This window comes from Schistocerca cancellata, chromosome 3, assembly GCF_023864275.1.
Source record: "Schistocerca cancellata isolate TAMUIC-IGC-003103 chromosome 3, iqSchCanc2.1, whole genome shotgun sequence".
Lineage (NCBI taxonomy): Eukaryota > Metazoa > Arthropoda > Insecta > Orthoptera > Acrididae > Schistocerca > Schistocerca cancellata.
The window spans coordinates 511,223,490-511,245,951 of record NC_064628.1 but is presented as its reverse complement, the minus strand read 5'-3'; the positions used below and the strand labels follow the sequence as shown (position 1 = coordinate 511,245,951).

The 22,462-nt window shown below is 39.8% G+C and overlaps 1 protein-coding gene across 1 annotated transcript; it reads left to right on the top strand.

Moving 5' to 3' along the window:
* Nucleotides 1–879: 879 nt before the first annotated feature.
* LOC126176761 (28S ribosomal protein S34, mitochondrial) lies at nucleotides 880–21,963 on the top strand. The gene is made up of 3 exons (XM_049923929.1): nucleotides 880–1,182; nucleotides 1,261–1,473; nucleotides 21,666–21,963. The coding sequence occupies exons 1-3, from the start codon at nucleotides 1,009–1,011 to the stop codon at nucleotides 21,855–21,857; spliced, it is 579 nt and encodes a 192-aa protein (XP_049779886.1). The 5' UTR covers nucleotides 880–1,008; the 3' UTR covers nucleotides 21,858–21,963.
* Nucleotides 21,964–22,462: the final 499 nt, after the last annotated feature.

Here is a 22,462-nt window from a genome sequence, read left to right as displayed (position 1 = left end):
CGGTGTAGAAAAGAAATATCAGTGGCAAGCGACTACGCTCCCCGTAAACGTCAAAAATTTAATTCAGTTATTTTGAAATATAGAAATGGAGGAAGTTCTGTCGTGGTCTGTGTTCGCAACTTGTGTTGCAAAAAACATTCAGACCAACGGCAGGAAACAGAGAAAGTGGACAAAATGGTATAGACAGTAGCTGCTAAAGCGAAAGCAGTTTTCTCACGTAAATTTACTGCGAGAGTTGTAGGGCGAACCTAACGACTGGCGAAATTATTTGCGGATGGATGTCGAAACCTATAATTATCTCTTAAAGCTTGTAACCCCTCATATTATGAGAAAAAATACTTGTATAGAGAAGGGCAATTTCTCCTCATGAACGGCTGGCGGTAACATTAAGATTCCTAGCAACAGGAAGGAGCTACAAGGATTTGGAATTTTCAACTGCAGTATCGAAACAAGAGTTGAGTGAAATAATACCCGCAATTTTTCAATTAGAGCACTGTATGCTGCTGTCTTTTTGTCTCAGTCACTATATTCTTTACTTTAATCTTACACAGACATGGGTGGTTTCTATATATTTCAATGAATTCACTTACAAACTCTCGAGAACACTGACGAGTATCAGCCATTTTAATGCCCTGTGCGCACAAATACAAACACTAGACTGAGCAAACAGCTGTTTCGCGCCAGATTTGCGGCGATCTCCTGTCCACACGCTCCAACTTGTCTGCGCAGATGTGGTTTGAACCCACAGATTTGAGAGGTTTCCTTCAAACCTCCAACTCCAACTTCCGTGTTTGCACACACCTGAGATTGGTGCAAATCTTCTGTCCACACGCAACGATCTGTCTGCGCAGATGTGATGTGCACAGACATTACGCAGTGGTGAATACTGGCAGAGGACTTCACTTGTTAACGCACATGTGAGTGAAGTGACTCGTATGTCCACCGTACTCCTTGGATTTTATCTAGTGTTTACAAATAAACAAGTAAGCGCTAGTGAAAAATATTACAATGCCCATAAAGTATATAGGCAGGACAACCGATTTTAGGGGGAAACCTCTGTGGGAAATATTAGGCAACCTGAAAAATTTTGGCGTGGGCAGAATTGTGGTGAGAAGTATGTTCGAAAGATACGACGAACCATGTTACTTTGTCATACGAAAAGTTGAAGCGATGCCGAATGAGGTAATTTAATGAAGTATGCCCGTCATATGGTAGAGGTGCTGTGAGATATTGAAACTGTGTTCTTATTTCAAACTGCAGGAAACTCGTAAGGTTTGCGTCTGGGCGGAAAAAATATTCAGGGGCAGGAAGTATCCCTACTTGGTGAAAATAAGTAGCGTCACATACAAAGCGGACTACAGGCTTATCCATAAACACGAGGAATATGCATATACCCATGCCCAGAATGCAGATACCAGTGAGAAACCGGCGAGACTGCTCCCAAGAACAGCTCCTTTTCCACCTCTACTAAAAGTAAGTCTACATATTATTATTATTATTATTATTAATATTATTATTATAGCTATGTTAGAAACCTAAACTTTAAGTCCTCACAATTTAATTTTTATTGATTCACCATAATTTCATGAAATATAACCCAGAAAAAAGGCAGATTACTAAAATTAAGGTCAACAACTCTTACTAAGAGAAACATCAGTACTTTGCAAGGAAATCATTCACTCATGAGCAAAAATATGTGTAAACAGTTTCATAGGTAAGGCATATTATGAACATAACAGATCATATTTCTATTGTACCAACAGGTTTAGAGCGAAATAAGCCATCTTAAATCCAGTTGATACTATCCACCAGTGTGCAACCAAAATTAGAGCGTTGTTTTCTCTAGGCAGCACAGTACACCATACGACAATTTTTTTCAATTACGTATCTTCTAATACAAGGAACGAGAAATGTAGAAGCTTCTCAGTCCCCCTCCTTTCATACCATACTCTCGTGATTCTCATCACCACTAATGGCTCTATAGTCAACTTAAAATCCATTTCCTCATAAGGAAAAATTATTTTTGTGTAATTTTTGTTTCAGTTTACTGTAGTTTCTTTCATATTCATATTGATACATATAGAAAGTCAGTCAAATTAGAGGTCAGATTGGGGAAGACTGCAGCACTTCACAAGTTACTTCCAAGTAATCGTATTAAACTTGGTAATGTGATGATGATGGAACAAACTTGGTAATGTTTGCCATGGTAGCAGGGAGCACATGGGACACAGTTTCAAGTGCACATTACAATACTACGTTGTCACAGAGATTTTACAAAATAAGTGGTACCCGAAAATGATCGTCCCTCCCTCATTCTTCCCTACCATTTTTGCAGTTCTTGCACAGAAATTATGCTTGGAGGATGAAGTGCTAGGTGAAACCCAAAGTAGAAAGTATCAGAAAGACAGATTAGTTGCCATAGGAGAGGGCGGTCTCATTGCAGTTGACAAAAATATTGTCTCTATTGAGGTCAAAACTGACTGTTGACAGAGAAGTTATCTGGTCGCGTATAACAGGTCTAGATGAAACCAAGTTAATTATTAGACAATTTTAGCGATGACCCAATTCCACTGTGACTGTTCTAGATTAATTCAAAGAAAGTGCCCTCAGGGGCTCAGCATTCATTTGGTGAGTATGGGCTTGGCGATCCTGTGCTTCCTGAGCTTGGGGCCTGGTAGGCGCCGCTAGTCCTCTGCCACCATAAGCTCTGGGAATGCTTCAGCGACCACCGTTCGGCGCAGCGGTGGAATGTTGTGTTCGCAAGGAACAGGGACCTTGGCTTGATCGCCCAGATCAGGAGTATGGTAAAAACTGCTGTTAAAAAACCCTCAACCCTAAGTTGTGCTTGTGGGATGCATGACTGTTGAGGCAGAACAGTTGTAAGCCCCTGGGCCACCTGCCACACCTGAGTTGTACAAGGCTTACCCAGGCAAGCAGGGCTCTGATTGGATGAATCTATTCCTTAGCTACTCTTGAAACAATGATGGAGCCTCTTAATTCTTCAAAAACTGCTCCCAGTAGATGGGGTGGACATCTGGTGAGAAATGTTACCCATCCCAATAAGAGAAGCCATGAGGATACCTCTTCTGAGCATACTCCTCAGAAATGTGGAATCCATTATAGTAACAGGGCACAGGTGTGTCAAAACGTTAAAAAAGAGCTGAGAACTTTTGCTAAGGTGTCCCCATTCTACATCCAGAAAGGTTTAGATGGTATTACAAGTGGTCTGAAGACATTTAAATGGCTTTGTAATAGTATATTGTTGATTGAGACGGCCACTTCCGGGCAAGTACAGAGACTTCTAAAAGCAACTGCATTGGGTTACTACCCAGTTACTGTTGGACTGTATAAAACCTTAAATTCCAGCCATGGGGCCAATAACGCGTGAAGACCTCTTGTATGAGGACATCAGTGTCTTACAACGAGAATGGGCAGACGACAGTGCTACAAAAGTCCATGTGAAGAAGAGAGTGAATGGGCAGAACTTTCAATACACAAGACCTGCCCAGCCACATTAAGGCAGGTTTCTTATGCTTACCAGTTTGTCCTCTTTTTTCCAAATCCCATGTGATGTTTCAAGTGTCAATTATTTCATCATACAGCCATTGCTGTAATGGTCTTGTTACCTGTAACACTGTGGTCAAGCAGCTCGTGAACCAGGTGTGGAATGACCATCTCCATCAGTGTGTGTTAATTGCTCTAACTCACATCCAGTCTGCAGTAGGGAGTGCCCCATCTATAGGGAAGAAAAGAAAATACAAGAAATTAAAGTTACACATCACGTGTCATATGCCGAAGCAAAGAAAATGTTTAAATCATTGCAGCCCCCATCATTCGGTACCTCGTTTGCATCAACTGTGAAACAACCCATAGTTAAAGTTAGTGTGACGACACAAATGAAAGTGGTGTTTACCAGTAAGAACGTGTGTTCCTGTTGCTGCACATACCAACAGCCGGGCTCTGGTAACACTGTGCTGGGCAGAGACTCATTTACACAAACATCTCAGTTTGACAACACGGAGCTAACAGCAACTATCCCACCGGTGCCAACTGGTACACTCATTTAGGGGTCTTGCCATGTTTCAGCTCAACAAGGGAAAGCCACCACAAAGGCCAAGTCAAAGTCCAGTGGAACATTTCCTAAAGCACTGGCAGTGAAACATGCTGCTGCTGCTATTGATGATTTGGCAATGGATATGAATCCAGTCAGCTTCCCACCCAGTCCTACTAATCCACCACCTTGCGTTCCTCACCAAGGTGCAAAGAGAAAGGGAAGAAAAACTTTCCCAATAGATAATGGACATCCTGCAGTGGAGTGTAAGTGGCTTCAGAGTTCACGTGGATGAACTAAACTTCCTCACACAGACTGTATCAGTGTGTGTGTGTATGTCTTCAGGAAACACATTTCAAGGGATCTGATGCCCCTGTGTAGGGGTTTTCGTCTACATTGCAAAGATGATCTTCACAGCGACAGAGCTCAGGGAGGAGTGGCGGTGTTCCTCCATGGCATACTTTACTCCTCACCTGTAACTCTAATCACCGCACTACAGGCAGTTGCTGTCACTGTGCATTTTGTGTCCTTTCAGGTAACCTTCTGTTCCCTCTACCTCCGACCACAGGTGCCACTGGATGGCAAGGCACTTTCCGAGCTGATCAACCAGCTTCCGCCACTGTTTGTGCTCTTAAGGGATTTTAATACTCATAATATTCTGTGGGGTAGTCTCTCTTCCTGCCCAAGGGGGTGAGTGGTTGAAGGTGTATTACGATCTGACACAATGTGTCCTCTCCTGAAGATGCGCTCCATGACAAATTTGTGCAAAAGCAATAGGAACACTCTCTGCCATTGATTTGACAGTTTGCTCTCTTGCACCCGCATACTCTATCGAGTGGGAGGTGGCAGATGACCTCCACTCCAATGACCACTTTCCTATTACTCTCTGGCTATTACAACTAATGGAGCCTGAGGGAATACCACCCAAGTGGCTGTTATCCAAGGCGAACTGGACACTTAATGGCCAGTTGGCTGTGCTTGAGCATAGGGACAGCATCCTCGACTGGGTGGGTCACATCACCGAAGTAATCCACATTGCCGCTGATGCATCTGTATCTAAATCGTCAGGCCGTCACAGTAGGCAACCTGTTCCTTGGTGGAACGATCAGTGTCGTTGCACTGTATGGGACTGGCGGGCAGTGCTGCACAGGTTCCAGCTTATTCCAACTGCAGAGAACCTTTGATCCTTTGGGTTAGCAAGAGCCAAATCCCAACGGACAGTGAAGGAGAGCAAGAAGCAATCATGGTACGAGTTTCTGAAGTTCATTAATCGGTCAACTTCCACCACTGCAGTATGGGATTCTGTAAGGAAGAAATCTGGGAAAATGATGTCCTGTCCATTAGCTGCCATAAAAGAGAATGGAGTCCTCAAAGCAACACCTGCGGATATCGCTAACACCACAGTGTGGTACTTTTATGATGTAACTTCAACTCTTCCAGGTTTCCACGACTATCACGAAGTTTAGGAGAGGAGACATCTTGCTTTCACCTCCAACAATGACGATACCAATAATCTCCTGTTATCTATGTGGGAATTAGACAAAGCATTAGCTGCAGCCCGCAAGACCGCTCCCGGGCCAGACTTTATACATTAGGGTATGCTACGGCACCTTAATGCTGCATCTAAAGAAATCTTACTTGCTCTTTTTAATAATATATGGAGAGATGGGAAATATCCTGTCCTTTGGAGGGAATCCATAATGGTCCCCATTCTTAAACCAGGGAAGTACCACACCCTCTTAGGCAGCTATCGGAGTGTTGCTCTTGCCAGCTGCATAGGAAAGACGCTAGAGCAGATGATCGACTACCACGTATTTTGGACCCTGGAATCTCGAAATCTCCTCAGTCATTTCCAGTGTGGATTTAGTAGATATCATTCCTCTCTTGATAACCTCATCCTACTGGAGACAGCTATAAAGGAGGCATTCCTATGGAAACAGCATTTAATGTCCATCTTTTTTTGAATTGAAAAGGCATACGACACTACCTGGAGACACAAGATACTTGATCAGCTAATGAATGGTGTCTTCGTGGCCACCTCCCCATTTTCCTGTGCTCCTTTCTTGCTGAATGTTATTTTCGGTACAGAGTGAGGAATACTCCTGATAGATTTCCTCAAGTTCATGATATACCAGAGGGGAGCATTTTAAGCTTGACTTTGTTTGCAGCTGCGATCAATGACATGTCGTCTGCTGTGAGGAGTCCTGTGCAGTGCTCTTTGTTTGTGGATGATTTTTCTATTTTCTGTTCCACTTCTAGTCTCATCAGTTACAGTTGACACTTAAGCAACTGGAAGAATGGTCTGCATGGACAGGTTTTAATTTCTCCCCAGAGAAAACAGTATGTATTGACTTGAATCGTGACCATTCTCTTTTTACACCTCCGGAACTAAGGCTGTGGGATATTGTTTTACGTTTTAAGGAGACAGTGTGGTGTTCAGGTCTCTTTATTTGATAGCAAAATTACTTGACTGCCACATCTCAAGGAGCTCAAAACACGAGTCCTTAAAGCACTGGATATTATGAAGTGCTTGAATGGGAAGAACTGGGCTGCCAATAGATCCTGCTTGCTGCATTTCTTTGAGTTTTGTGCGATCGCATCGTGATTGTGGGTGTATGGTCTGTGGCTCAGCATGACCAACATATTTAAAGATGCTGGACACCATACACCACGAAGGCATTGGATTGGCCACTGGAGCCTATTGGATGAGCCCTATACTGAGCTTGAGTGCAGAGGCAGGGGAGCCACCATGAGCTGCTTGGCAGTGGTTTCTTGTGGCTAAGCAGGTGCTCAAGCTCAGGTCATTTCTGACTTTGCTGGCTTTCCCTGCAGCTATTAATATCTGCGCATCCTCAGAAAGACTATCGCACTCATCCATGAGGGTCGAAACTGGTATATGGGCAAAGCAGCTGTTCTTGAATCTGGGAGTGTCTCCGCCAAACATTCAGCAGGAGGGTTGGTGCAAAGCTCCACCCTGGTTGTTATTGAAACCTAGAATGATTTTAGATTTGATAGAGAGCAACAAATTGTTCACTCCAGACTATATTTTTAAGCATAAATTTCTTACCATTGTAAATTAGCGCTAGGGCTGTAATGTGATATACACAGATGGGTCCAAAGAGGGGGATGCTATTGGTTGTTCTGTCATTTTTTTCCTGCCTCTGTCTTTAGTTTCCATCTACCTTGTGCATTTACTATCTTTGACACTTAACTTTATGCGATTTTTAAAGCTGTGGATCAGATGAAACGTGAACACGGATCCCAGTTCCTCGTCTGCTCTGACTCACTTAGCATGCTGCAGACAATCCAGTGTATGTACCCAGCAGATAGAACTGTCCAGAACATACAAGATGCCATCCTGCACTTGCAGTGACAAGGAAAGGCCTCATATTGTTGGGTTCCAGGATATGTGGGTATCCGTGGGAATGAGTTAGGAGATACTGCGCCTAAGGAGGTTTGAACCCTTCGCCACATAACTGCCTGCCCTATCCCTCTGCACACTGTGCTGTCATTGTTGAGGTGGTCTGCCATGCGTCTTTGGGAGGAAGAGTGGCTGGGCATGATGGAAAATAAGTTGTGAGCAATAAAAGCAACTGTGAGGCCATGGTGCATCCTTCTGGTCAGTTTGAATTGATGAAGTCTGTTTAGGATACAGCTCTCTGACCCATGGCTTCCTTCTCAGACACGAAGAACCACCTGTATGTGGTGTGCTGGTTATGGTTTGCCACATTTTAACCAACTGTATTTTATATAATGACAAGAGGCTTCAAGTTGGTTTACCAACAGACCAGTCCTCAATTTTAGTTGATAATGATCTGAATGTGGCACATATTTTATGATTTTGTGTTTGGTCTTCACTTCTAGCCAAACTCTTTGGTCGCCACTTTTAGTATGTTGGAGAACAACTAGCTTGTCCCATTGCTATTTTTTATAACCCGCTGATCTTCTTTTTCTGGACTTGCTTCTTAGTGGCTGTCCAGATCAGATGTCATTGTTTGTAATGGTCTGCCTTGACTTGCTTGCTCCATTGCACTGTTTAGGGGAGTCGTGTGTGTTCATGTAACAAAGAGTACAAGGGGGCTTATATGGTCTTATGTTGTATTTTAGGCTATCCTCATTTTGTGTGCTATAGTCCCATTTACCTCACACAGTCAGTGCATAAATACCCTATCATGCACTATTGGCTGGAGGTGCCCTTAACCTACCGAGTGTAGACTGGAATGTCTATGGATTTATTGCAGGGGGTACAGACAGAAAGTCTTTGTCTTGAGCAGCTAGTTCGGCAGCACACACACTGGAACTACCTTAGGGCTTGTAACTACAGTCAGGCTGACATCATTATAGAGATGGGAATTAGTGATCATGATGTCATCATAGCGACTATGATTATGAAATTTAATAAATCAGTCAAGAAAGCTAGGAGAGAGTTTCTGCTAGAAACAGCAGGTAAACAGTTGTTAGCATCTCACTTAGACTGTGAATGGACATCACTTAGTTCTAGTATGATGACATAGGGGAATTGTGGGTAAAGTTTAAACAGATTGTAAATCATGCTTTGGAGAAGTATGTGTATATTTATTGGGTTAAGGGCAGAAAAGACCCATTGTAGCTTAACAGTGAAATTCAGAAAATGCTTGAGGAAGCAAAGGCTGTTGCACTCTTGGTTCAAAGGAGAACAAGCAAATGAAGACAGACAAAGTTTAGTAGACATTTGTGCATCTTTGAAAAGATCTTTGTGTGAAGCATGCAACTACCATCACAGTCATACCTTAGTGAAAGTTCTGGCTGAGAGCCTGAGAAAATTCTAGTCCCTTTTAAAATTGCTGAGTGGGATTAAGGCTTCCATCCAGTCACTCATTGACCAGTTTGGTGTTGCAGTAGAAGTTACCAAAATGAAAGCTTAAGTTCTAAATTTCATGTTTAAGAAATCTTTCACACAAGAGAATCTTATAGACATACTGTCGTTTGACCATCACTCAGATTCGTGTATGGACAACATGATAATAAGCATCCCTGGCATAGAGAAACAACTGAAATAGTTGAAAGAAAACAAGTTGGCAGGTCCATATGAACTCCCAGTTCAGTTTTACAAAGAGTACTCTATGGAATTGGCCCATTACTTAGTTTACATTTGCTGTGAATCTCTTATCACAAAAAGTCAAGAGTGACTGGAAAAAACCATGTTGTATATGTTGTGTTGTGGTCTTCAATTCAGAGACTCGTTTGATGCAGTTCTCCATGCTACTCTATCCTGTGCAAGCTTCTTCATCTCCAAGTAACTACTGCGACCTACATCTTTCTGAATCTGCTTAGTGTATTCATCTCTTGGTCTCCCTCTACAATTTTTACCCTCCAAGCTGCCCGTCTTCCCCTATGATTTTTACCCTCCATGCTGCCCTCCAGTACTAAATTGGTGATCCCTTGATGCCTCAGAACATGTCCTACCAACCGATCCCTTCTTCTAGCCAAGTTGTGCCACAAATTCCTGCTCTCCCCAATTCTGTTCAACACTTCCTCATTCGTTACATTATCTACCCATTTAATCTTAGCATTCTTCTGTAGCACCACATTTCGAAAGCTTCTATTCTCTTCTTGTCTAAACTATTTATTGTCCACGTTTTACATCCATATGTGGCTACACTCCACACAAATACTTTGATGAGAAAAGACTTCCTGACACTTAATTCTATACTCTATGTTAACAAATTTCTCTTGTTCAGAAACGCTCTTCTTGGGATTGCCAGTCTACATTTTATACCCTTCTTACTTCGACCATCATCAGTTATTTTGCTCCCCAAATAGCAAAACTCATCTACTACTTTAAGTGTCTCATTTCCTAATGTAAAGCCCTCAGCATCACCTGATTTAGTTAGACTACATTCCCTTACCCTCGTTTTGCTTTTGTTGATGTTCATCTTACACCCTCCTTTCAAGACACTGTCCATTCTGTTCAACTGCTCTTCCAGGTCCTTTGCTGTCTCGGACAGAATTACAATGTCATCAGCAAACCTAAAAGTTTTTATTTCTTCTCCATGGATTTTAATTCCTACTCCATATTTTTCTTTTGTTTCCTTTACTGCTTGCTCAATATACAGATTGAATAACGTTGTGGATAGGCTACAATCCTGTCTCACTCCTTTCCCAATCACAGCTTCCCTTTCACGGCCTTCGACTCTTATAACTGCCATCTGGTTTCTGTACAAGAAAGCCTTTTGCTCCCTGTATTTTACCCCCACCACCTTCAGAATTTGAAAGAGAGTATTCCAGTCAACATTGTCAAAAGCTTTCTCCAAGTCTACAAATGCTAGAAATGGAGGTTTGCCTTTCCTTAATGTATTTTCTAAGATAAGTCGTAGGGTCAGTATTGCCCCACATGTTCCTACATTTTTACGGAATCCAAACTGATCTTCCCCAAGGTTGGCTTCTACCGGTTTTTCCATTGTCTGTAAAGAATTCGTGTTAGTATTTTGTAGCTGTGACTTATTAAACTGATAGTTCGGTAATCTTGTATATAAGAAGGGTAAAAGAATGGACCCATAAAATTACAGACCAATATCTGGTTTGCTGCAGAATTCTTGAACATATCCTCAGTTCCAATATAATAAATTTCCTTGAGACCAAAAAGCTTCTGTCCATGAACCAGCCCAGTTTTAAAAAAAGCACCGCCCATTCAAAACTCCACTTGCTCTTTTCTCTCATGACATACTGCAAACTATGGATAAACGGCAACAGGTAGATTCTGTATTTGTAGATGTCCTAAAAGCATTTGACATGGTGCCCCACTGCTGATTGTCAATGAAGATACAAGAATATGGAATAGGTTCCCAGATATGTGAGTGCCTCAAACCCAGTACGTTGTCCTTGATGGCAGGTGTTCATCAGGGACATGAGTGTCATCAGCAGTGGTTCAGGGAAGTGTAATAGTACCACTATTATTTTCTATATACTTAAATGATCTGGCAGACAGGGTGGGCAGCAATCTGCAGTTGTTTGCTAATGATGCTGTGGTGTATGATAAGGTGTTGAAGTTGAGTGACTGTAGGAGGATAAAAGATGACTTGGACAAAATTTCTGGTCAGTGGCAGCTAGCTCTAAATGTAGAAAAATGTAAATTAATGCAGAAGAGAAGGAAAAAGAAACCCATAATGTTCAAATACAGCATTATTAGTGTACTGCTTGACACAGCATTTAAATATTTGGGCTTAACTTTGCGAAGTGATATGAAGTGGAACAAGCATGCTTGGCAGGGAAGGCGAATGGTAGACTTTTTTTTTTTTTTGTTAGAATTTTAGGGAAATGTGGTTCATTTGTAAAGGAGACTGCATACAGAATGCTAACCTGACCTATTCTTGAGTCCTGCTAGAGTGCTTGGGATCTGCACGAGGTCTGATTAAAGGAAAACATTGAAGAAATTCAGAGGCAGGCTGCTAGATTTGTTACTGGTATATTCAAACAGCAAGCAAATATTAAAATTCAGGAACTCAAATGGGAATTCCTGGAGGGAAGGTGATCTTCTTTTTGAAGAACCCTGTTGAGAAAATTTAGAGACCTGACATTTGAAGCTGACCACAGAACAATTCTACTGCTGCCCACATATGTTTCGCAGAAGGACCACACAGGTAAGGTACGAGAAATTAGAGCTCATGTGGGGACATATAGACAGTTATTTTTCCCTCACTCTGTTTTTAAGTGGAACAGGAAAGCAAAAGACTGGTAGTGGAACAGGGTACCCTCCGTCACACACTGTGTAGTGGTTTGCAAAGTGTGTATGTAGATGAAGATGCAGTATTCTTTCTCCAATGTGTGTTACTTTTTGTTAATTTTGTAATTTGTGTTTTGTAGTTTTTATGTACTTTATTTATTTAACCTGATCTAATTAGGGCCATCAGGCCCTCTCTTACATTGGACCAGGGTTTCACATGTACAGTACCTTTTTTATATCATAGGTACCCAAGAAATAACAATTTAAATATGACAAATAGTAGTAAAATGATTTGAGTGTTTGAATTGGCAGTGTGAGTAAATTATTCTGACTGTGAACTAATAAAGTTAATACTGGCAATACTTGTACTACTGCAGCTGCTGCCACTAATAATGATAATAGTATGAAATAGGTGCACAAATATAGCGAGTTCTGAGGATAGGAAATTTCAGGAGACTGTGTCAGTTAAGAACACTGGGAAATGAGGAAGAGCTGGCTGGAAAGAAAGATTTACAAAGGTAACTAGAGCGTGGGGGGACAATGGCAGTCATTATTGTTGTTTTAGTAGAAATGCCATTAACTATCTTCTAAAGCTGGAATTGATTTTCAATTCTATAATATAATGCAGGAGGTTATTCCAGAGTCAGGTTCCTGCTACCAAGAAGGACTTCGAGAAAGCGGCTGAACAATGGAGTGTGACAAAGAATTTTGTTGTGATGGGAACAGGTGTTTCAGTCATGCTACGCAGACAAGAGCATTAAGGTTGAGGATAGATATGAAGGACAGTGTTCACTGAGAAGACATTAGAGAAGACAAAGGGTATGCACTTGTCTGCATACAGTCACAATAGCTGTGCATGTGATGGTGGAATACGATCAGAGTGTTGAACATCACAGATATAATAAACAGAGGCGTTCATAAGCACTTCCAAGTGTGGTGAGCTATCCTGAGGGTCCTTTTAGGATAACATCGCTGTTATCAGTAGTTGAAAGTATACGTTTCGTCTTTAGGTAAAGAGGGAAGAGCTTTGCACAATGCAGGTACATGCTCAGTCCAATGTAGCTTTTTACTTATTATTACTCCTGAACTCTTTGCTGTAGGAGAGAAGTTGATATTCCTCATTTACAGTTAAAGATGGCAGGGATCCCCAATATTTTGGGCTAATGAACCTAGAATGACCAAACAGTACTGCTTGTGTTTTGGTTGGGTGGAGCTTTAAGCCTGTATCCTGTGACCACTAAGTGCGTACAGGTTGGTATTGAGATTCTTGATAGTTGTCTTCATGTTTATTGGCTTTGCACTTAGGTATAACTGAAGGTCATCACCATACATGTGGTATTTCTAATAGGACAAAACTGATGAAACATCATTTAGATACAGTGAAGATGTTGTAGGACCTAATAACAAACTATGGGGAATGTCTGATAATACCTGCTTCCATTGTGACTTTTTTGCCAGACATGATGCTTGCTGGTGAGATGTCAGGTATGTTTGAAACCATTACACTGCACTTGATGAGAAATTTAGGCTGCTAAGTTTGGCAGGTAAAATGTCATAGCTGACAGTGTCAAACGCTTTGCTGAAGTTTAAGAAGCACATGATTGTTGCCTCTTGTGCATCCATGGTAAGCTTCAGGTCATCCGTTACCTTTATTAAGGCAGATGATGTGTTTTGATGTTTACAGAAGCCTGATTAGTATTAGTCTAGTGGGTTGTTTGTTGGTAAATAGTTCGTTGGCTGCTCATGGACTGTATATTCTAAGGACTTAAAACTTTGTAACTATTATTTTCATTAGCTTTGCACTGCCGTTTTTATATGTATAGTTTTATTTTAATCTGTTTCTATCCACTAGTGCAGTGGTTGGTAAACTCATTAGTCAAAAGAGCCAAATATCAACAGTACAATAGCTGAAATTTCTTTTGAGAGCCAAATTTTTTCAACTTGAACTGTGTAGATAGGTATATTGTTATTAAAATGTGTTATGGTACTCCTAAGCTGGCTGATGGTGAAAACATCTTCAGTGTGATTGAGGTCATCTCCTTTGAACTCTCCCACTCACTTGGCTTGTGTACTAGTTTTTTTCTAGACGTATCAGGAATTAATAATACATACATTTTTTACTGTCCACAAAAATATAAATTGTACAGCCCATGTTAGGCAGCAGTCATAAAGAATAAATGTTTTGCCCACCTCATTTTGTTCATCCTGTTATGTCCAAACGGCCTCAACATGTCTTTCTCAGTTCTCCACACTCTATATCCATTTACTCCACAGTGCTCCATAATATTGACTTAGTAAACTTTATTTAAAACTTTTACCCTCAGTTAAATTGTAGGAATGTTGCATAGAACTTGATGTTATGCATAAATGATATTATTTATTGATAAAATTAAATTGTAAGACATCCATTAAAATAAAATATTGGCAATAACTATCGCTAATGTGGACAGTGGTTGTGCATCTCTTGGAAAGTTTCTATGTTGTTGACTAATTTTTTGCATGATTCTAGGGTCTCGTCAATAAGATTTCTAAATTCACTCTTGATTTGGTTCAGACATGAATATGTAAGCTTGAGTAAGGAAAGAATGGTAAACACAAGTTTTTCAGCTGCCTATAACAGTCAGGAATTCTATTCCAGGTGTTAAAAATCAACATACAGGCACATTCCCTCTCAAAGTCTTTCAGAGCAGACCAGTTGTGCTGTGAACTAAGTTCATATATTTCCCTCCAATATTTCTGCACTGAGGTGCTAAAGAAATGGGTATAGGCCTGCATATTCAAATACAGAGATATGTAAACACTGAGAATACAGCACTGCAGTTAGCAAAGACTATATAAAACAAGTGTCTGGCTCAGTTGTTAGATCGGTTACTGCTGCTACAATGGCAAGTTATCAAGATTTAAGTGAGTTTGAACATGTTGTTACAGTCGACTCACTAGCAATGGGACATAGCATCTCTGAGGTAGCAATGAAGTGGGATTATCAGGAGTCCGGTAAAACAAATTTTCGATATCAGTGCGGCTGGAGAAAGATCCTGCAAGAACGGGACAAATGACAACTGAAGAGAATCGTTCAGCATGACAGAAGTGCAACCCTTCCATAAATTGCTGCAGATTTCAATGCTGGGCCATCAGCAAGTGTCAGCGTGCAAACCATTATTCGACACATCATCAGTATGGGCTTTCGGAGCTGAAGGCTCACTGGTGTGCCCTTGATGACTGCACAACACAAAGCTTTACGCCTCACCTGGGCCTGTCAACACTGACATTGGACTTGATGTCTGAAACATGTTGCCTACTTGGGCGAAACTTGTTTCAAATTGTATCGAGCGGATGAACGTGTCCGAGTATGGAGACAGCCTCATGAGTCCATGGATCCTGCATCTCAGTAGGGGACTGTTCAAGCTGGTTGAAGCTCTGAAATGGTATGGGGCATGTGCAGTGGAGTGATATGGGTCCTTTGATACACCTAGATATGGCTCTGACAGATGACACATACATAAGCATCTTGTCTGATCACCCGCATCCATTCGGGTCCATTGTGCATTCCGATGGACTTAGGCAATTCCAACAGGACAATGCTACACCTTACATGTCCAGAATTGCTACAGAGTGGCTCCAGGAATACTCTTCTGAGTTTAAACACTTCTGCTGGCCACCAAACTCCCCAGACATGAACATTATTGAGCATATCTGGGATGCCTTGCAATGTGCTGTCCAGAAGAGATCTCCACCACCTACTAATCTTATGGATTTATGGACAACCTTGCAGGATTCATGGTGTCAGTTCCCTCCAGCACTACTTCATACATTAGTAGTCCATGCCATGCCATGTTGCAGCACTTCTGCGTGCTTCCATGGACCTTACGTGATGTTAGGCAGGTGTACCAGTTTCTTTGGCCCTTCAGTGTACATCCCCGCAAAGACATTCAAATTTCGAGCTCCCTTTTTTAATCTGGTAATTGCAGTTCAAAGCTGCTGGTGTCAGTATTAAAAACAGATAAATTTAATTCTGTTAAAGTAACATAAGGAGTTTTTTAAACTAAAGCTTTGCAGTTATGAATACGTAAACCCTGTTGAGAAAACTGTACTTCATATTTAAAAATGTTTCGAAATAGAAAATGTCAGTATCAGAATTATTTTCTCGATGATGTTTCCATGGGCTTGGGTTAAGTAAATCGAAGTTTCTCCTTCAACAAAATATTGAGGAAAAAGAGAAAATTTATTTTTAAGTGAAATAACTTCTTCTAGTATTGAAAAAAAAAAAGAAATGTTCCCTTTCCCTTGTAGTTTCGATTAAGCTGATTTAAATGTTGTAACATCTTCCATGAAATAAAATTATTGGACCCATTGATCATCTGTGAGTTCCCAGGGAACATTTCTCTCAAGGAGAAATGCTTGAATCTCTCTTAATAAGGAAGGAAAATGTTTCTTCGTGATAACCAGTGTTTTTTGTAATGCAGCGGAAGATCTGTGTACTCACTCTCTGTTTCAAATAAAATTTCTTTAAATTGGTGATGATTAACAATTTTAGTTATAATGGAGTTGATAATTGTAACCATGAAATCCAAAGCTTTGCAAATTTTTTCTGGGAATGTCTGTGCACAAAGTGCTTCTTTATGTATGATGAAATGGTAAGTAGGTATCTTATGATTGTGTTTTTCAAAGTATCAACAAACCAGCTAACCAGCTTCTTAACCAGTTATACAGTCCACTCCATCTGTCGAAATAGAGACAGTTTGGTTGAGTGGAATATGTTGTATTTCAGTGCACTCAGTTACAGCAATTGCTGTATCCTCTCCAAGTGTTTGAATCTGGAATGACAGTAATTCTAAAATTTCTCTTTTAGGACATGTAGATAAAATTAATTGTACAAAAAGTTGTGTTGCATTGTTTATGTCCCAAGACTCATCTACAGCTATCGATAAAGCTGAAAACAATTTAAGATTTCAACTTGCTGGTTGCTTACATATTATTATGGCAGGCCAAGTAGCTTTTATTGAGTGTGTACACAGATACATGACACTATATTTCAACATAGTCACAAAATCTCAGTAAACAACAGTAGGAATGTTCTGCCTATTGTTCAGTTCCTTGATGATAGAAATCCACTCCTTGGTCGTGGAGCAATTTGAGAACCACAGTGTGAAAGCCCTCATTGTTGGAAAATGTGCGATTGTTGCGAATAAGTTTCTTGATTTCCTGGGCATTGTCTGTGGTCAATGTTGATGACCTTTCTTCACGATCAGCATCACCCACATCTATGTGGTGTTCGTCAAATTGTTGACACCATTTCACTACGGCAGGACGTGAAATTGCATGTGGTTGATATGTTGCTAGAATTTCATGTTGAGTCTGCGTGTAGTTTAAACTTTCCCACAAGAATTGTAATGTCACATGTACTTGAGCTTTGGAGTACATTTCTTGTTGTCATTCAATTCCGCTCGCACACTGTGATACATCTATTATCTGTACCACAGGAGAACTGTCTCTACAGGAAACCCAGCACTTGCACTCTCTCCCATCTGTGAGCCACTGTTGTTGCACAATGGTCTCAGTGTTGGATGACATGTGTAACTTACCTTTTGAAGACCCCTTGTATATCTTCCTCTCTTAGCAATCTTTTGACTAACAACAAAACTTGCAGTATTAACATTGTTGGATGAGTGCATCCTATAATTAAATACAGAACTTGATTCTTCTGAAATTTATCAATTGCTTTGTTTCTTGCATTATTGGCATGATATTGAGTATACAAAAGGCTCTTGTTTGGAGTTGTAAAATGTCTCTCCAAGTCTGATTTCTTGCTGTGGTTCGGTTTTTCTTGACAAATAACTGGTTGCAAAATGCAGGTTTATTAAACCTTGACAATCATTTCCACAGTTTTAAAACCATCTTCTTCAGAAGATGTAGGACTTACTAATAAGATTATGACACTGTGTATGGAACAAAGATAGTAACATTACAATAAGCAAAATTACAGGAATGTTACAAAATTTTTTTTAAAGAAACATACTCACGTAAAATCACATTATCTGTAGTCAAAGTGCAAGTTGTTGGCTGTCTACGAAAATAGAAAATAGTACCTGTGTGCTGCAGGGATTTGCCTAAAAAAAAAAAAAAAAATCCCATGTTTGACACAGGATACAGCAGTATATAGTATGCCACTTAAAAGATTTGTATAAAACTGATATTTAAATATAATATGTGGCATCAGATCCTATACAGCAGCATTATGTCACTGACTAGTGACTGACAAAGGTGGAGGCAGTAACCTGAAGTTATCTTTGATAAGTGGCACACCTGTGCATCCTGTATGCATGTGGCTGCAATGAGCAGTGTGTGTGATTCTGCTAGTACATGTTATTAACAAGCTTAACATATTAACCAAATAGTTGAAAAGAGGAAAAGGAGAGAGGGTAAAAAGAGTGTTATTAAAGTCAAATGGCTTATAAAAGGCCTGCAGGCCCAGGTAAATACAGCAGACTCCTTAAAAACGTGCAATTCTTATGAGAACCACTTGTGTGTGAATACGCAACCATAAAAGTATCATGTTAAGAGGAGTGATCATACTGATAAAGCATGCTATACAAAGAGGGGATGTTATAAAATAACCAGAAAAATGGTAAATGAAGCCAAACTAACCAGTGTATATGCCTAGAAATCAGGTAGAATAAAAAGACACTAAAAAATAAAAGGGGGGGGGATACACATCTAAAATGGTACATTACTAAAGTAACTGTGTGTAATGTAACTGTGGATGACAAAGAATGTTATAAAATAACAAGAGATTATTCTTACTGAACATAGAATTTTGAGGAAAACAAACACAGCACAGAGGCCACCACCGAACAGTCAACTTGGCTACTCAGCCAGAAGTAGAGGCTTAAAGGCTTCCAGGAAATGTCCGCTTGCAAGTTAAAGCTGATCATTTAAAATATAGCTGTTGGTTTTCTCTAAGTGTTTGAAAATTTCAAGCTCGTCCATAAATCTAATCTATGCCCTTTTACTTCTTTGTGTAAGAACACGATATCCTTTAGAGTATGACCAACAATAAATAAATGTTCTGCGAAGGTGGAATTGTGTACATTACTACTTTTCTTTCCTAATAGATGTTCTTTATGTCTCACCTTGATTGCTCTACCAGTCTGCCCAATGTAGTAACTGGGACAGTTACTGCAGATTATTTTGTAAATGCCAGAATTTTAGAACGGATCCTCAGCATTTTTGATAGTATGCACAAGATGTTTTTTTTAGGTTATTATTAGTAGAAAAAGTTACCCTGCATTTATATTTATTCAGCAAAAGGCTTATTATTATTCTCTTTACTGTTAGCGGATGAGTTACCTTGTAGAGTTAATTGATTTTGGTAGTTTTGTTACTCAGGATATGATCTACTAATAGGATTTTATTACGTTTATTTCATTTTGTAGATTACTAGGAGACCGGGGCGTTATTATGGCACGATTGACAGCAGAGTGAAAGTTGCCATAGTAAAAATCTTGACAAATTGGAAGCCCTAAAGTTTGAATAAGTGTAGAAGTCTTGGTCCGTTCAAATATAAATTCGCAGTTCTTATCTTGTATTTCTTTGTAGGCATGTTAAACGAGTCCTCTAAAAAAAGGTTTTGTTTTACAATAATAAAGTGACCAACACCAAATAATTACAGTTCTTAAATTTATGACAAAAGTATCTGTAGGATTTGTAGCTGGTTGGAAAAATGCAGGTAACTTCATGTGTCAAGTAGATACTTTTTATCAGCCACACCTGATTTGTAGACACGACTAGCATTGACCACTGCGCGTTGAGACTGCTGACTGACTCACTCACCCAATTTGTGCTTGAATCACATGTGCGTTCTCCTTATGTGCAGGTGATTGAAACTTTGTGGCATCCATGCACAGAACGGCTGTAATTGGAGGAGAATGTGCCGCTTTTTTTTTTTTTTTTTTTTTTTTTTTTTTTGTGGAACCATGGAGTAGGGCCAAAACACTTTGGAAAGAGGCAGGCAGAAATGCAAACTGCAAGGGCGCTGGTATTGGCTATAGTTCTAGTAATTCAAGTGGGGACAGTTGCTCAGTAGTAACACATTGTGGAACATAGTGCAAAGATATGATTTGATATCTTTCTGGAATTGTTTGTGAGGACCCACACATCATATTTTGTAGAAGAGCCACACTTAAGGGGCCAAAGAGCTGCCTGTGGCTCCTGAGCTGCAGTTTGCTGACCTCTGCACCAATGTGTCCAGCTTATACTAGTTTACCACACTTTGTATTTGATTGCATCTGTTATTAGTTCTGCAAGCTGTAAGTTTCTGCTCAAGATGGTTGCTTTATATTTTGTGCAGAGTTTTTATTAACTGATTATTGCAGTAATTCCATTTATTAAACTTTGATTTGCCTCCTCTCTTACACCTCTTTGCCGGCAGCTCCTTGGAGTAAGTGCTGCTACATTGATTCCTCCCCTCACCCCCTTTTTTTTTTTAGCTCTTTGGGGAAGGCACAGCTTAAGAAACGTGTTTCATCTTTTGAAGTTAGCTTAACTACCTTCTTTGTCTGTGGCATATTAATATGTCCATTTGTGTTTCAATTTACTGCTTCCATGTTTCTTATATACACTTAATGCCTTATGTCTCATAATGCACAGATATCTCCTAAGAGAGTAATAAATTAATGAACTTACCAGTTTTGATGCAATGTATTTGAAATGCATGCTTATGACATCAGCAGTGAGGTGCCTATTGACTGCTATGGAGTAACACAGAAATTTACATGATTACTTGAAAAATCGCCAGCACTGTGCTATGTCTATTTTAGTTTTATTGAATGGTTCATTATTCTCTTTCTTTTCTATTATTTGAAAAAAATTACTGCTACAATGATATGTTCTAGATAAAGGGGCTTGCTAAGGACATTTTATAGATACCTCAAATGAATTTTTCTTTTATATGGTTAACAGGCCTAGTTGTAAATACAAATATTTTTCTGAGATATCCTGCATCTTGTTTGTTTGAAGTACTCTGCTGCCTGAAACATAGTCTTTTCCACATTATGTGAAATATACAGAATGTGTATGTCATGCTGATGCACAAACTCAGATGAAATACGAATTATTGTTGTTTGACGAGGGAAATATCAGCTAACACCCACTGTCACAAGATGCCTGATATATTCCAGGGATGTGTACTGGTTTTCTTGTGAAGCAGGCTGTGTGCCATCTTACCTGGGAATGTTGACTTACTTGGAACACACTGACTGACTGGCTGACAGTGGCAACAGCAGAACCGAATGCCTGATGCTGTGTGGCCACTGGCAGCCACAGCAGAACCTCATGCCTGATGCTGTGTGCTTGGCCTGACCTGGTGGTGAAACATCCATCACTAAGTGTGTGGCAATCAATATGTTAAAAATAACAAAGCCATAACATTTCCACTCTCACTCCTTGAACTTCCCCATCCCCTTTCTATTTCTACTGTCATTGTTCTCACTTTACTACTTTGTCATTTTTTGTTCCTCTTTTTATCTTTGTTACTTGTATTGCTGTCATTTCTGTTGTTGCTTTCCCTTCACTACTTGCACTTACTTTTCTTCTTTTCTCCTCTGATATTTTCTTATTTTGTCTTATTGATACTTTGATTTTTATTGTCATTTCGACTTATGTCCAATCTAACTGTTCTGTCTGCCTCTTCAAAAATCACTTAGTCTTAAGTTGTAGTTTGTTGATAGCATTTCATTGTTTGTTTCTCATACGTTCTGACATATTGTCTCTCCCTTGACTAGTGGCTCTGTATAGCCCTGTTTTCATTAGCTCTTTTTGATTCAAGCTTTCACTGTGCTCCTGTTTGAAAGGTATTGACAAGGTTAAAATATTTATCAAAATGTGTCACAGATTACATACTTTCTTTTGTTACAGGAGCTGATAATTCGTGATTGCCTAGCCAGGGGTGAAAAAGTGACTGAGGAACCGAGGATGCCACTTGTATGTAACCAAGGTGTTGATAACGTCTCAGTAGTTGCAAAAGAAAGTGAAAAGCCAACTGTCTCTATAGATAGACTCTTTGGTGTTACTAAGAGCCAAACATTGTATAGTAATATTGAAAAGTGATATGTTGGGGCAGTGTATAATTTTTTGTTGTTACACTGTATAATCTTTTGTTGTTACACTGTAGGTATTGTATTTTATTAATAAAAAGAATTGATAATGTATGTTACTTATTGTTTGGAATGTATTTACACCCTTTTTATTTGATAAATATATTGTTGCTCTCCCTGCTTTCATTTTTGTGATGATTAAGTCATATGTGTAAGTTGTGAAATGGAACATGCAGGATGTAGATAACCTTGATGTGATTAGAACAAGTGCTACTGTGTAGGTGAGCAGTAGCGAATTCATCTATGAAGGTGTTGTGTTGCTAAAACTACTATATTGGAGCTTTGTTGTATAGCTTTCTGACAGAAGTCATACCAAGTTTTCAGTTCTCCTACAGTCAAGTCTTTGCCAAAATCATTTTTTAGGTTTGTATACTGATGTTCATGGTCATAACCTTTCTCATTATTCGATCCTGAGTGTAATCATGTATTTGCTACCAGAGCATCATGAAGATATCTCAGTTAACTTCTGGACTGTCTGAACAATTTATCTTTAGTTAACCCAGCCATTCTTATAGTCAAATCTCTTGGTAGTGCTGTATTTCAATAAGGAAAAGAGCA

Bases quoted from the DNA above. Each gene is read 5' to 3' on its own strand.
- LOC126176761 (XM_049923929.1), top strand. From the start codon at position 1,009: ATGCCCATAAAGTATATAGGCAGGACAACCGATTTTAGGGGGAAACCT. The intron at 1,183-1,260 runs GTAATTTAATGA...TTCAAACTGCAG, and splicing joins TTGAAGCGATGCCGAATGAG to GAAACTCGTAAGGTTTGCGT. The intron at 1,474-21,665 runs GTAAGTCTACAT...CTTTTGTTACAG, and splicing joins CTTTTCCACCTCTACTAAAA to GAGCTGATAATTCGTGATTG.